The following is a 17,149-nucleotide window of genomic DNA, read 5'->3' on the forward strand; positions in this document are numbered from 1 at the left end:
TCTTTGCATGTCTGTGTTACTTGGGGTGTCTCTGTGTGTGACTCTGGACAAGTCTGTGTTTGACTCTGAGCCAAGGGGCCCATTTCCACCGCACATCCTGCGCCCATGCTCTTTTCCCACACACCTAGGTTGTGCATGCATCTCCAAAGTGTTGAGGGTAGGCATGTACCAAGATGTGCACTGGGTGAACCTTCCAGGAGCACTGATGCAAAAACAAGATGTTTTGAGTTACGCATGAACTGTCCTTTGTAAATTTCCTCTAGTGAGTTTAAGCAACCAGGCAAATGTACTTTATAGTGTCCTGGAATTGCTACTGTATAATTATACTGATCCAGAGCTATTGTTTTTACATTGTTGCCTATAACATTAACTTGATTTCAGTTTCTCGTGCTGAAACTTGCTGTAAGTGTAAGTGAGAACAGTGATTAGCATACCTGCCTTACAGTGCCAAGGCTTTGTGTTTGTTTCTGATTAGAGTGCTAATTGTATAGAGTTTGTATGTTTTTCCTATGTTGATTTGTTTTTCCCACAAAGGTACAAATATACTGATTGATTCATTGTTTTTTGACTACATTAACCCTGGTATGTGTGTTTTATGTTTCTGCGGTATTAAAGATAATGCAGGGGCTATGCTCAGAAAATCGGAAGCCTCTAGACAGGTTCTGGCTTATGGCACTACATAAATAAAATAATAGTTACTATATTCTTAACTGCTAGATTAAGCATCTTAGGGGGTCATTCAGACCCACTCGCGAGTGGCAGTATGCTCGCAAGTGGGTCGATGTTCCCCACTGCACATGCGCACGACGAAGGGAGCTCCGTCGTGCGCATGCGCGAGACCCGACGAGCGAAGGACTTTCCTTCGCTCGGAGTGTCTCATCAAAGGGGGTGTGCTGTCGATGGTGACTGACAGCACGCCCCCTTTGGTGGGCGTGCCAGGGGCGTGCCTGCCAGACGGAGGCGTTCCCATGGGAACGCGTACCGTCTGAAGCCGGCCCCACTGACATCACTAGTGATGTCAGTGGGAGTGATTTTGGCTCTGATAGAGCCAAAATCACTTCTGGCCTTGCGGTTGAGAAACCCAACCGCAGGCTTTCACTCGCAGTTCCGATGGTCGCGATGGTCAAGATCATCGCAACCATCATTTTGCACGCTCGTATATGCTGTGGGTGGTGACCCACAGCTATACGAGCGTCCAGGAAGATGCTGGAGGTGGGCCCTGATTCAGAGCGAGAGCTCTGGTCAGAGCGTCCGGCTCTGAATCAGGGCCTTAATCTTCAGCCTGTTAAGCATTTTCTGCTCAAATAAATTCACACTAGACAAATAGTCTTCTTATATAATGTACAAATTTTATGTTAATAGCAAACATAAGAGTGTATACATATACAATGAAATTAGAAAATGCAGGTTTTGATATTACAAAGTGAATTAGCAGTGCAAATGTTTTAAGCAAAGTAAATAAGTTGCCCAATAGTTGTGAATATTGAACATAAGAAGTATAAAAATATACATATATATATATATATATATATATATATATATATCGTGTATATATATATATATATATATATATATATATGGCCTAGTAAAGAATTTCAGGACTCAATTACAACTTAGTTTTAATCTAAAAATATAATAAATAATAAGTTACATAATTCTCTATTTGCTGGTAAAGTTCTGAAATACATCTGCTACTTCAAGCCATGTCCGGAAGCAAGACAGTCCTCTTTCTCTTATCTGTTTTCTTCCTTTGTCTGTAATCACCTCTCCATTTTGTTTCACAATCACCAGTTTTGGTATAGCTGTGATCTTGTACTTGTTCTTCAGTTCACTGCAAAGCAGAAAAATTGTTCAAACTAATGAAACATAACATTGGAGACTGTCCAAGGTGCCAAAAGAAAGGAGCCCATTATAGAGTTGCAAAATCACATTTTCATTATTCCAACCTTTAAGTATGTTATGAATTCAGAACTAGGGGTAAATTGTGAGAGTTTTTAGAAGTGAGTTTTAGAAGAGATGTTGCCCATAGCAACCAATCAGATCTATTTAACATTTAACTAGTACCTTCTAGAAGATTAATAGCTAGAATCTGATTGGTTACTATGGGCAACATCTCTTCTAAAACTCACTTCTAAAAACTCTCACTTTAGTAAACTTACCCCCTAGTCTTATGTCACAAAAGTGTTAATTGATGGATCAGTCAATGAAGCCAAAATCAAGGAGAAATGAGTGAAGATATTGGTCACAGAGTACAATACCTTCACCCGACTGTTCAGGAGTCACAATGCACACATCACATAGAGCTGAATCACCTCTATAGAAAATACATTATAGGAAATACATTTTATATACGTTGTGGAACTGTGAAGAAAAACAAAACTTGAATATTGTATAATTGCAACTGTGCATCACAATGAAATGGCCTCTTCCTCTCAAATCTCAGTTATTTCTAATGCTATGTAACCTAAAAAGAAAATTACTGTTAAGATAAAAGAGGGACTGTCATGTCATTAGCAAAATGGTGCGATTTGCAACCCCATGGGGAAGGGGCCATTTGCCCCCCCCCCTCCCGCGGACCCACGATTCCCATTTCTATTTCCCCCATTCGGTCCAATAGGAAGTGGGCGGTATGTGGGAGATCTGGACTCTCTTCCAGAGGTAAGGCGGGCTACCCGAAAAATCAGGAGCATTCAGCAACTTCCGCGACAGTAGCCAGGTATGCATTATGGGTGTGGTATATATTAAGTCGACATTCAAAATGACATAACCACAAATGTTTTGAAGGATTCCCCCACTATTATCTATATAACAATGGAAGCTACTTGACTGCCACCTCATCCAGGGAAGTTAGTGACCGCTCTCTGTCCAATGGATCATAACCGTTTTCTGCTCTAATCAGACCAGTACACGTTACTTCGATTACATAAATGAAAGTCACGTTTCAATGTTTCATCCAATCAGCTGCATTTGTGTCATTTGTGTCACGTATCGGGGTTCCTGTTATCGAATCCGGCAGTGTCCCATCAAGGCCTCCCTTTAGACTGAAAGCTCTCACGAGGAGCGCCAGCTTGCCTTGTATGATTTACCTTCCCTTGCTTCTACCATCTCCCCCTCACTGCCTGCAAGGGCAGCCAACCATTAGGTTCTGCTTGAGTATTATGACTGCTGATGCAGCAATGTTTATAAACAATGTCCATGTTCTGCAATGTTCTTTACTGTATGTTCACTGTTTCTGTTTTTGTTCTTTGTAAGGCACTGCGGACCCCCTGTGGTGCCATATAAATATAGAATAATAATAATAATAATATGTACTTGCCAACCAGCATGGTGGTTGGCATGCTTTCCAGATTCATTCCCAGCGTTTGCTGAGCATGAGCGCGGCCATCCTGGTTGCAGTCATATGACCGCACAGACCAACTAGTATCCAGCAATATTACTCACCTACTCTGCTCAGCCTATCGGTACTCAGAGTGCCCTATTTAAACCTAGACTTGCACTGTGATCATTGCCAGTCTCGTTGCTCCTGGTTATGTTTGCATTCTGCTCCTGACCCAGTCACCTCTCTCTTGCATTGCTATACAGCATCACCTGCAGTTTGCTTTTATTTTGTATTGCTGCCAAGCAACTTCAAACAGCTCCTGCAGCCTTCTTTCATTGTACATAGATTGCTGCCAAGCAGATTCAAATATCACCTGTAGGCTGCTTTCATTGTGTATAACTGCCAGGCAGCTTCAAACATCACCAGCAGCCTGCTTTCCTTGTACACAGCACTCAGCTTAAAATACCACCTTCAGTTTGCTTTTAGTGTGCATAGCACTTAGCTTCAAACATCACTATTATTATAATTATTATTATCATCCTTTATTTATATGCCACTACAAGGGGTCCGCAGTACATAAACAAACAGTATGAACAAATCTAGAATGAAGTGACTTATAGTACAGAACATGGATATGGTTTATAAACAGTACTGCATCAGCATTCATAATACCCAAATAAGCAGCAGGGCAGTAGAATGCAAGGGTTAGGTGTCACTATAGGCAGTAGGGAGGAGATGATGGTAAAAGTTACGGAAGGAAAATCACTTGAGGGAAGAGGGCAATGCTCGTGAGGGCTTACAGTCTAAAGGGGAGACAGGGCCTGATTCAGAGCCGCTCATAAGCGGCCGCTCGTTCGCTCTGAGCGATGTTCGCACAATTGCGCATGCGTATTGGTCGTAATGTGCATGCGCAAACCAGTCATTGCGGTCGGAAATCGAGCGCTCGCAAAACAGCGAGGGGCTGCTAATTTGATTGACAGAATGTACCGTTTGTGGGTGGTAACAGGGGAAGGTGCTTGAAAATGGGGGAATGGAGATCCGAACGCAGGCGTGCCTAACGGTAAAAAGGGAGTTTAATGAGAGTGCATAATTAGTAAAGGAGCGTCATCGACCACGTCACTTGGTTGTCTTTTAGCCTGAACTGCTCGCAGTGATTGCGGTAGGAAAAACCTACCACAAGCACTGCAAGCAGTTCAGATGTCTTTCGATGTACCCGATTAATCAAATAAATACCGGAGATGACGTGTGATGCGAACTGCAAAAGGGTGTCTTTACAAAATAGCGAGCGCATTTTTCGTTCTCTCGCTCGCTCAGACATAGAGGCGTCAACAAACCGCAATGAGCGAGCGCACAATTTAAATAGCCGGCCCCTTTTTTTGAACGACCGTCCACATATAGCGTCCGAGTCTGAATCAGGCCCAGAGTGTTAAAATGAGAGCTGGATGGCTTTGATACTGTAGTGTGTCTTGAAAGCCTGTTTGAAGTTTTGTAGAGAGGTGGAAAGTCTGATTGGTAGGGGCATATCCAAGTAAACCACGTGGCTAATTGGATATGCCCCGTAGAAGGAGAGAGTTCCAGAGGTAAGGAGCAGCACAGGCAAGATCTTGGAGACGGGAGTGGGAGGAAGTAATCAGCTGGGAGGAGAGGTGGTATTAATTTATGGAGTGAAGTGGGTGGTAGTGTGAAGGCCAGAGATGTAAATAGGAGAGGATTGGATGAGGGCTTTGTGAGTAAGTGTGAGGTTTTATTTGGGTTCTGAAGTGGAAGGGGAGCCAGCGTAGGGCTTTAAGGAGAGGGGAGTGCATTTGGAGAGGAAGATAAGCTGGGCAGCAGCATTGAGGACAGATTGGAGTGGAGAGAGGTGGAAGGCAGGGAGGCCAGATAAGAGGAAGTTACAGCAGTCCAGTCTGGAGATGACCAGTGAGTGGGTGAAGGTCTGATCCTGGAGATATTTCTGAGATGGAAATGGCAGGAGAGCAAAAGGTACTGAATGTGTGATTTGCAGGAGAGATAGGAGTCAAGAATAACTCCAACACAGCTCACTTAAGGATTAGAATAGGATGAGGTGCTGTCAATATAGACAATGTGAGAGGCGAGGTTTTTCAGGAGGGTGGTAAGATTATTAGCTAAGTCTTAAACATGTTAAATTTAAGAAAGCACTGGGGCATACAAGATGAAATAGCAGAGAGACAGTTGCAGTTACGAGTGAGGAGAAAAGGGTAAAGGTCAGGGGATGAGAGGTAGATCTGAGTGTAATCAGCATGGAGATGATTTTGTAGGCCAAAATATCTTATGAGCGCACCTAAAGAAGAAGCATAGAGGGAGAATAAGAGAGGTCCAAGCACAGAACCTTGGGGGACACCTACTGGTAGAGGAGGTGGGTGGAAAGTAGAGTCATGAGAAAAGATGGTGAACGAATGGTTAGAGAGGTAGGAGGACAGCATGAGAGAGTGCACACAGAGGGAGTGAAGTATTTTCAGGAGGAGGGGGTGGCCCACAGTGTCAAATGCAGCAGAAAGGGTGAGGAGAATGAGCAGAAAGAAGTGGCTCTTGGATTTGGCAGCAAGGTTGTCATTGCTATCTTTAGTTAGAACAGTTTGTATAGAGTGGATAAGATGAAAGCCAGACTGAAATGGGTCAAGCATGGAGTTGGAGGACAGAAAGGTGGTAAGGCAGTTTTAGACAATATGCTCAAGGATTGTTAGTTAGAGTGTCAGGATCAAGAGTAGGTTTTGTAAGAATGGGGGACACAAGGGCATGCTTGCCTACAGGGAGGACAATGTGTGATGAGAGGGAGAGATTGAATATATGGGCATGGTGGGAACAGGCAACAAGACAGATGGAGTGGAGGAGAAGGGAGGGGATAGGGTCAGGGGTGCAGATGGAAGGGGGAGGAGCATATTAGGACCATGACTTCTCCTTCAGATACTGGGGAAAAGAAGTCAGAGTTTGTAAAATGGATGGGGTGAGGCAGGCTGGGAAAGATGGGGATGGGGTGCTAAGGGTCCAGTGGGATGTGATGATGTGACATATGGATTCAATTTTAGATGTGAAGAGGGTGGAAAAGTCAAGGGCAGAGAGTGAGGAGGGGAGACAAGGAGGGGGGCAGAGTAGGGAGTTGAAAGTGACAATGGAGGTTGGAGAACTGGGGTGATACAAGAGTCTTGAAATTAGATTGTTTAGAGAGAGAAAGGGCAGAACTATAGTAAAGAGCATACATTTGAAGTCTGTTTTGGAGCGTGATTTACTCCACTGTTGCTCAGTGGTTCGTGAACAATTTTGCAGGTATCCAGAGCATTGGAATGCCAAGTTTGAAGCATGGATCTGCGAGGGCGAGTGGTGACTGCCACAACACAGTCTAGAGCAGAAGTAAGGGAGACACTGTATAGGGTCAGCTTGGTCAGTGCAGGAGACAGAGACAATGGGGGAGAGAAGTGAGTAGAGCAGGGTGGAAGCAGTGTCAATAGCCTCAAGGTTACGCTTGATGATGGTAGCCTTGGGGGGGGGGCAGAGGTGAAGGAGGGGTGAGGGATAATTCAAAAGAGTCTGTCTACAGGGTGTATAGCACCCAACTCCTATATCAGCAGCAGCTTGCCTCCCATGTACAACCTATTATTGAAGGTGGAGTGCGCTACTGTGCAAACTCCATATTGCTACTCCAAGGAGACTTCATTCCCTGCTCCAAGAACTAAGGACCTCATTCAGATCCGCTCACTAGCGCTGTGCGCTCGCAAGTGGCCCGATGGTTTGCGAATGCGCATGCTTTGTTCTGCATGTGCGTCAACTACTCTGTGCGATCACAGCCCGCTCACTCGCCCAGCAAAGACAGCCCAGTGAAATGAGTGACAGGAGAGGCCGTTTGTGGGTGGTAACAGGGGCAGAACACTAATAACAGGGGTGTGGAGGTGCAAACGCAGGCGTGCCTGGGTGTTTCAATGCCGTTTTTAAAACGTGCATAATTAACAGGCAGCGTCATAGTACATGTCACGCATGTTTTTTACACTGAAATCCTCGCAGTGCTTGCGGAAGGGTAAGGCAACCACAAGCGCTGCGTTCGCTACCGATGGTGCTCGATGTACCAATGTTTTAATACACTTCCTGGAGATGACGTGCGCTAGTGGGCGTCTCAACATACGCTAATGGGTGTCTGCATACACAGAGTGATCGCTTGCACAGCCAAAGTGGGTTTGCTTATGCCTTGATGAGCGATCGCTTCCCATGCCGTCACTTTGACAAATTTGCATACGCTGGATGCGAGCGATCGCATTGCCATCATGTCACTGTGCTAGAGCGCCACAGTGGGAGATGGTTGACTTCCACTTAGCTCTGGTGAGACCTTCAAATACTTCCTACCCAAAAGCTCTTCCAGTGATCCTACACCAATACCCGCTAGCTTCATATACTCACCGAGCTGTATGACACCCCACTTTGCTCCATCTACCAGCGTGTAAAACAGTGACTATGGATGTACCTGCTTTACCTTCAATAAAAACACTACACCGATTAAGTAACTTAGCTGTTGGTAGCTTCAGGGCATCCACTGGTGTGTACAGGACACAGATGCCATCTTAGGCACATGCACCTCACAGACTGATGTTCTGTAGCACAGACTGCTACACAACACAGAGTGAAGACAGCACAGAGTGTTTTCAGCACAGTGTGACAGCAGAGAAGCTGATTACAGCCCAGATGCTGCACAAATTATGTCTGTAAGAAGCATACACAAAGGAGCTTCACCTATATTGGAATTTATCATGCTAAAGATCCAAAAAAATTATACAGCATGGAAATTTGTTATGGAAATGCAATTAAAGCTGAAAGATTGGGGAAGGTCACAATAGACCTAGGGAAAAGTCTAAGCCCAGACAGTTAAGAGAGAGCAATGGGTACCATAGGATTAAGTGTAGAGCAATATGTGTACTGTATCATACAATGAAATAGTCTGAAGGTAATGAACAATTGGTAATTCCAACTGAGGAGTACAGTACACATGGGAGGGTAAAAAAATGTTTAGGATAGAAGAAAAAACAAAAGTAGAGTAAGAGACAAAGAAGGAAAAAGGGAAAGAAGGAAGAGCAGAACATGGGGATATTAGTACAGGAAAAAGGGGAGAGTAGAGGTAAAAGAAACATTAGTTGAGAGAGCTGAGGTTTACTATGTAGAGCAATTAAGTGCGAGATGGGGCTCCGGGGTGGTTAGAAACCCAAGGAGGACCAGATAATATTCAGTTTATGGGGATGTTTGTGTAAGAGACTTGTGATGTGTTCTAAGTGATATGTATTCCAGATGGGATTAAACAAAGCAGGAGTAGTGGGGGGTTCTGCATTTTTCCAATTACCAGCTATAGAGCAACTGGAAGCATTTGGTATATGGCGAGCTAGCACCTGTGAGTACTTTGGTACATTAGGAATCGGCCGAGGGAGAAGGGAATAAGGAGTACATTTACTAAAGTGCAGGTTTTTAGAAGTGGATTTGTTGCCCATAACAACCAATCAGATTCTAGCTATTATCTTCTAGAATGTCCTAGATAAATTATAAGTAGAATCTTATTGGTTTGCTATGGGCAACATGTCCACTTCTAAAAAACTGCACTTTAGTATATATATACCCCTAAGAGTGAGATTAAGAAATACGTATACCCATAACAGCATAAGCATATGTATTAATACATATTGATAACATCTATTTGGTCAGCAGAGAGTTCAATTTTTAATATTAATGTTTGAATATTTCCACAACATTTATTAGTGCTGTCAGTTTCTTTTTTTTACATGTGTTTAGTTTATCCCTAGACAATACAACAGGAGGTTCATACAGATTAAGCATGATTGACCGGCGGCTGCATGGCCAGAGGTTCAAATCCCGACAGTGGCATCCCGGCAGCAGTGAATATCCCGATCCTCCCAAGACCCCAAGTTAAGTATTTCCTACCCTATTCAACCCCATAACCCTTACCCTCCCTTAGGGGTGCCTAACCCTAACCTCCCCCCCAAGTGCCTAACCCTAATCCCCCCTCTAAGGGCCTAAACCTAAACCCCCCCATCCCCGCCGCCTATATGAATATATGTGGGGAGCATATTATGATAACAACTGTACAGATGGGGGTGTGTGTAGTTAAGGGCTACAATTCAAAAGGGCTTCAGCTAAAGCCTTCCATTTCTGGGGCTAATATCTTGCCTAGGGCACCAAATTGGTCAAGGTAGAACAGTATGCTTTGACTGTGTTGTCCAGCAGATCACAATGTTGGGAGGTATGTCTCTATTCACTCTGTGCCAATTAATGCATTTTGATGGGAGGAACTTAAGGGGTCGCCATTGCTGCAGAAGCTGTGGCCATACCTCTATTGGGACCTCACTGTGACATAGCCACACCCTTGTTATGTAGGGAGGTATAACCTAATTGATAAATTATCAGATAATAAAGGCACCCTAAATGACAAGTATATAATGAACTACTGAACCTGTGCACGCACATACATACACACTCATACAGCTTTATAACAATAACCATGAACAAATAAAAATTTACAAACACTTGGGCTCCAATATAAAGCACACTGAATGCAGTCAGCACCACACCAGTATGTCTACATCCAGTGTACTTCAATGTTCTTGGCTAATCTCCTCTCATAGGGGCTCCCTCCCCAAACTAAAACTAAAGGAGAGAAAATCTCAAATAGTACACTATGCAAGAACATAATTAGTATGTTTAAGTCCAAAGCCCTACAACTTTGGGTCCATTCAATAAAATATATTTTTCAATTTATTTTGAAAATACTGCTCTGTTTAGACTTATTTATGGTTTGAATACATAAAGAGAGTAGGGAACATTGGGACTGTCTTTATTACAACTTTGTGTGTGAACCTGTTTCTTTGCTTTGAGTGTTCTTAGAAACCGGCTTCCCAGCCAACATGGTTGTAAAATGGATCCCATTAAAAGTCTAGGAGTAGCCTGATCAGTGCCACCTCTGAGGTGGGGTCAGGGCCGGATTAAAGGCAGGGCGACAGGGGCGGTCGTCCCGGGGCCCCCACAAATAGGGGGCTCCTGCACACTGACCCCGATCCCCAGCCGCTTCTACTAACATTAACTGTTCCCTGCTGCTATTCTCGGCAGCCGCTGTAAGGGAACAGCTCAGCTGCCGCGGACAGCAGAAGGGAACAGTAGACTCACTACAGTGACAGTCTCGTGAGATTATGTCAAATCTCGCGAGACTGTGGCTGGTCTCTGAGAGTGGAGCCCAGGCTGCCTGCCCTGCAGTGCGTGTGGGGCATAGCAACTGAGTCGTGCACTCAAGGAACCATTTCCCCGGGCGGCGGGCTGTGGAGATGAGCTGCAAAATCTTCTTGGACCTGACCAGAAAATCAATAAGTCATCTATGAATATACATAGATGACTTATTGATTTTCTGGTCAGGTCCAAGAGATGAACTGCAAAATCTTCTAGACACACATAATCGTTCGGGTCATGAGGTGCAATTGACCTTTACTATAGATAGTGTTAGTATATATTTTTTGGATGTTAGCATCTCATTGAAAGAGGGGGTGCTTAATACCGATTTATATGTTAAAGATACAGATAGAAACACCATTCTAAGACACGACAGCTTTCATCCACTATCTTTACGCCATGGTTTACCCTACTCTCAAATGTTGAAGGTCAGGCGTATCACCAGTGACCCGGCTTGATTGGAATATCAACTGAATCTAATGGTTAACAAATTTGTAGCTCGAGGTTATAAGTTAAATGAATTATATAATGAATTATATAAGCTCAAGCAGAGAGTTGCTAGATTTGCCCAGAGAAATGACCTTTAGTTCTAATCAAACGAACAGTACATCTGCTCAAGTCATGCCCTGGGTAAATCGGTTTAATACCAGAAGCACAGATACAGCCAGGATTGTAAAAAACCTTTGGCCGTTAGTCAATACCGATAGTGACTTACCGACTCTAAAGGATTCTAGAGTAATGCCATGCTACACTCGTGCTAGAAACCCTAAAGATCATCTGGTGAAACTTGATGTGGCCAAGATAAAGATAAAAAACCGCAATATTTTTTATCTTTAAAAAATGGTTATCATCGATGTTTGGGATGTATAACCTGTAGGGCGGTAATTTTGGGTGATACCTTTAATCATCCGCACACGGGTAAGAGATTCTCCATTAGGTTCCCAGTGACATGTAGTACTACATTTGTGGTATATATGCTGTTTGGCCCATGTGGACTCAACTACGTGGGCAAAACAGAACGCCAAATTAAAGAGTGTATCGCACTACACCGGTCGGCTATCCGTATAGGGATCAATACAGGATCTAGCGAACAGCCGGTCGCTAGGCATTGGATAGCTTTGAAACATGGAGTGGCTGATTTAAGGTTTAAAATCATTGACCACATTCCATTTAATATTAGGGGTGGTAATAGATCTCAGAAATTATTGCAAGCAGAGTGTTATTGGATTTTTAAACTTGATACCATGGCACCCAGGGGGCTTAATGAAACCCTTGGCTTGCAATGTTTTTTATAGGCATATTAGTCTGTGCTCCTTACACTCTTTTACTTGTCCATTGGATAGTACATTATCTTCTTATGACCTTGCTATTCAGACTGTTTATGCAGATATTTCCGTTATATATAGTTTGCAGTACTGTATGCTTTATATATAGCTGGTATATTTATTATAGCTTGTTGTTTCTATGTGGATATAATGTGACTGAAATTTAGTGATCATGATGCCAATAATATTGTTTAATGAAGATTTAGATTTGGTTGATTAAAGATGCTTTGTATATTGTTTGATGATCCCCTGATAATGTCTTTATACTTCCGGCAACAGGTTTGTTGCCATGCCTACATGGGCGGCGCAGGTGATCCGGTTACCTCGCGGACACTTCCTGATGACGCCACGCTGACCGCGACTCTGCTTTCCGGGCGCCTGTTTGTCGGGGCTGATGGAGGTGGACGCTGAAGTTCCGGCTCACCTGGATTAGGTAATTTATAATTGTTTGTCTATTTATGTGTACTGTATTATTATATGTGTGTATCCCAGACGAAGGGCTGATGCCCGAAACGTTGGATTGACGTATTAAAGTTGCTGTTCTTGTTTATTATCCAGTCGTGGAGCGCCGCCATTATTTGCTGACTGTATAGGACCTGGTGGTCCATGGATGACACCTACGCCCTTCACAGCCTTTTTGCCACGAGTGCCGAAACTTTCTTGGTATATATATATATATATATATAGATAGATAGATAGATAGATATATATTATCACAATGTTGGTTTCTAACATCGCCCATATAATCACTTTGATTTTATTGATTGGGGCCCCCACAAGTTTGTTGTCCCCACAGACCTTAATCCGGCCCTGGCTGGGGTATAATTCAAATCCTTTTGTGTAGTGGACCCCTTCACACAGATAGGGGCATCCCTAAACTTTTACCCTTTCCACCCACTTACATAATTTCAGTAATGTGTCTCTGAAAAAGGAAATCTAATTTATGCACTGCTCCACACAAATAGGTGCACCTGCCTGTCTACCCTGTACTGTGCAAGGAACTCCTTTACTCTGCTTGTCTCCTCCTCCTGTGAATCCTTCAGCTCCTAGGACAACCTAGGCACCTTGGTGAAAATCTAGGTGCACTGAGATACATGGCTGAACCAAAACTTAAGATGATTTTGCACAGGGAATTTCTTGTGCTCACTGGCTTACCTACCGTTGGTGCAGGGGGTACGGCTGCCATGGGGCCCGGACTGCCTTCGGGGCCCAGCCCATCCCCTTTACCTAAGGCCAGCCATGGTCACATCCTCCAGCAGTGTGCTACGCAAGGCAGGCACATCTACCCTCCCGGAGTCCCAGTCGATTCCGCCTCCTCCCAGCATCTTTATGCTAATGGCGCGACCAACTCAGATCCTACTGAGACGCCTACTTGTAGCGGCACTAATACGTCTCAATGCATCTTTAGGTGCAACATCGAAGCTTGCACCAACCCTATGGTAGGAGCAATGTCTCTGCCTGAACATGGCATCCTGAGTCAGCGCTACTGCTTCTTTAGACACACCTACTGTCAGCGACATACCCACATCTCGCCAGCCCCCTGTTACCCCCCTGAGAAATACCCACTGAAATCCACAGATGCTGCTCAAATTCATTGAGTGACTCCATGTGGTAACCATTGGGATGCATGCGCATTACAGTACTTCCAACATCGGCCAACCACGTGCGTATGGACATTGAGCACAGTTAGCGTGCGCCTCTGATTCAGGCCCTCAGCATCTATAAAGACACTCCTGAGACTGTACAGATCACATAAATCTTCTTTTACTTCAAGGGCCTAAATCAGAGGTGGACGTTAACACGACCATCATGTCTATTAGACGGGCAACCGCTAATAGATACCCATCCCTTTTCCAAGACATCTCTGATTCCATGTGCCTCAAGCATAACAGCGACTTTGTGCAAACCCTCTGTGTAACGCATGTACTGTAGGAGTATTTAGGCACCTGCTCAACAGCGTGAACATTGGGATTGTGCGTGACTCTGAATTAGGCCCCATGCACAGTATTTTGGAATCAAGCTAATGTATTTTTGTTTGCACATTATTGCTATCTACATTATGCAGTTTGCTATTCTTTAAGAATGTTTGAGCATTCATAACGCAAACTTACATTATATATTGTCACCAAATACAGACATTTATACATGTACGGTATTACTATCACAATTTTATTAAACGTTGACTAAACCATATTAAGCAAACAAATAATGGATATTAATACTAAAGGTGTTGTAGGATGAAAGAGTTCACCTAGGGATTCAGTAATGCTCTGCAGTGTCCTGCAGATTGTTACACTCCTTTCACTAAGCAGGTCACTGAGAGTACAGCATAGACCAGCTGCCTGGTTCAGAGTTATGGGGCAGACAGGGAAAGCTCTTTTCTTATCTCTAAGGAGGAGGAAGCTGCTACTTCTGCATGATTTAATAATGTGAAGCTGCCAAAAATTACTCTTAAATAAAAGTATTTAATGATTAATTGCTAAACACTAGTATTGAAAGAAGACCTATTTGCTTTGTTTGCTACATAAGATATATCCCTATAAAGGCTTGCTTCTGACCTCACAAGTCACAGAATGCTATAAACTTGTCTCTTCTTACTGCTATACACATAATTAAAATAAACACATGTGACCCCTGATCCAGCTCAGTCCACTGAGAACCATGCCAACAATGGGAACCACAGGTGAGACCCATCAGTATGTTCGACATAGGAAATGTTAAGGCCCCCATACATCAGAGATCGATTGCAGCAATCGTGCAATTTGTAATCGATTGTGTATAAAAATCTTTACCTTTTTCAATCGATTGTGGCATCTCTGCAATCAGCAATCGATTGAAAAAGGGAAAGATTTTTATACACAATCGATTGCAAATTGCACGATTGCTGCAATCAATCTCTGATGTATGGGGGCCTTTAGTTTTCTTCCATTAAACAACAGTAAATATTATTACCCATATTTCCATCAACCTTTCCTCTTTTGAATCTTATACGTCTGTATTAATACACTTCTCTGTTGTATGCATACCATATTCATGTATTAACAAACATACAGTACCAATTTATTCTTAGGATTTTGTAACCATTCTTGATAAAAAAAATCATCCTCATTGCTTCTTCTCCATATAAACTCAATTCATTTAATAAAGTGAACACAAGAAATGGAATGCAAACAAATAAAAGTAATACATAAGTAACAGTTATGTGGAATCACACTGCCTGGGAAATAAAATACATAAATGAATACAATGCTAAAGGGGCAATATTATGCGACTTACTGTTTGTATGCATCATGCCAGGGTAAGGCCAGCCAGTCACCATGCATCTCATGCATATAATCCACCATGTCATCTGGACTTTTATCAGAAGAGAGGAATACAATTTCAAACTGTGCAGGTGTGTCTGCTTCTCCTACCAGCTCGCTGTAAAAGTCACACAGTACAGGGGTGAAGTCTCTGCAGGGGGGACACCAACCAGCTGAAAAATACAAACCAACTATTTTATTCTGCAAGGCCTCCTCGGGATCCACTTTCTCTCCCTCTTTGTTAACCAAAACATGTCCAGAAAATATATCCATTCTACTTAGATGTCTAGAAATACAATGAATGTAACGTGTCCTTTTGTGTTGCTTATTTATTTGTAGTGATTCCTAAAGCCCGGACAGTGGTTTATAAATACTTAAGTCTTCCCTTTAATCCTATTCCCATACAGCTCTCTGGAGCGCAGTGCTTTCTGCCATCTGTTCTTCAGGTGGTACAATGCAGGCCACTGTATAGAAAAAGTATAAGATGTTAGGCATCAGCTATCTATAGCATGGCATTACCAAATTTGTTTGCATATAATAACAAATCATCTTTGAAAGAAAAAGCTTTGTTAGGATTCAATAAACTGTAATGTCTGCTGTCATTAAATAAATTAGAAATTATTTAAATTAAGAAATTTAAAAAACAATATTGTGAAATGATCTTACATTCTGGTACTTAGCTTCTGGTAGCATAAAGTGGAGTTCTCAATATTCACAGGAACTAAGAAGTTTGTTACTTTGGTTGCTAAATCTAATATTGTCTTTTTAGATGTAAGATTTTATTTGGGAGCTCATATTGCACCAGACTCCGCCTTAAATCGTAAAGAATTAGTTTTCAATCACAAATCTCTTCCAAGCTTGCAGTCTGCTGCCACCTATTGGGAACAGCAGAGAAAGCATGTGATAGTGATATTCATCAGGGTTGTGTATGACATGATCATTGGTGTTAGTGCTGGTTAATTAGAAATTGAGGAAATGCAGAACGCTCCAAGGTGAAACAGTAACAATCTGCATTTAGTTACCCACAATTCTATTGTATATAGTGTAATAATGTAACTAAAATTTCCATGTGGACAGTCTAGCCTTGTACTGTTTGGGAGCATGTCTTCTTTACAAAAATGACATGCACTGCCTTATATCAGCAAACAGAGAAAGTTCCCACATACTGTATGCGATCCATAACCACAGCAGAATCAACACACAAGCACTGGTACTTACTCCTTTTTCAGCTTAGCTTAGAACAAAAAGTAAAATTGTAGTGAAGATTTATACAGACAATATTCATATTTTGTTGAATTTGAAAACTCCTCATCAATATTCTGTGTTTGCCATTAATGGAGGCAGCAATGTAGACTGGCAACATCTTTTTTTTGTCTTCATAATCAGTTCCTAACTGTGACAGGCTTGCCCTAAGATCAGAGGTATGAATGGCCATTCAGAAAATAGATTAAACTGTTTAATGACATAAACCAAAATTAATTTACCAAGCATCAATAGAAATACAAAAATATAAGTCTAACCAGACTAGTGTCCCGACTTCAGGGTGGGGGACCTGGGAGAGGGAGGACTGCGACAAATACCCCCCGGGCTCCCTGCTTATTCCTGCTCTGGGGTGCATAAAGCAGAACCTGGAATAATGGAGGAGGCCAGTGTGCCCCCTTCAGGGCTGGCGCCCAGAGGTGACCACCTACCATTGTCTTCAGTATTTACACCCCTAATACGTGTGTTAAAAGTACTGACAGCACTGTCCTCCTCCTCTGCTTCTCAAAGATGCTCAGATCCCTGTCATGTGTGAGACCCCCTGTCCATACATGCCTACCTTCCCGGTTTTCACGGGAGGCTCATGATTTTTCTGGTAGCCCCGGCACTCCTGGAAGGGTAGGAACTTCTCCCGCATTCTGCCCACTTCCTAGCGGGTCCCTGTGTAGGGGGCGGGGCTTAATGATGCAATTCTCCATGAATCACGTCATTTAGTC

General features: G+C 43.0%; 1 protein-coding gene across 1 annotated transcript; it reads right to left on the bottom strand.

Annotated features, from left to right (window-relative positions):
• Positions 1-1,586: 1,586 nt before the first annotated feature.
• Positions 1,587-15,498, bottom strand: NXNL2 (nucleoredoxin like 2). The gene is made up of 2 exons (XM_088470259.1): positions 15,148-15,498; positions 1,587-1,831 (listed from the first exon to the last, which is right to left on the bottom strand). Exons 1-2 carry the CDS (start codon positions 15,444-15,446, stop codon positions 1,660-1,662), a joined length of 471 nt encoding a protein of 156 aa, XP_088326385.1. The 5' UTR covers positions 15,447-15,498; the 3' UTR covers positions 1,587-1,659.
• Between the last annotated feature and the right edge of the window lie 1,651 nt (positions 15,499-17,149).

This window comes from Taudactylus pleione, unplaced genomic scaffold (assembly GCF_031769625.1).
Source record: "Taudactylus pleione unplaced genomic scaffold, aTauple2 ptg000095l, whole genome shotgun sequence".
Classification (NCBI taxonomy): Eukaryota; Metazoa; Chordata; class Amphibia; order Anura; family Myobatrachidae; genus Taudactylus; species Taudactylus pleione.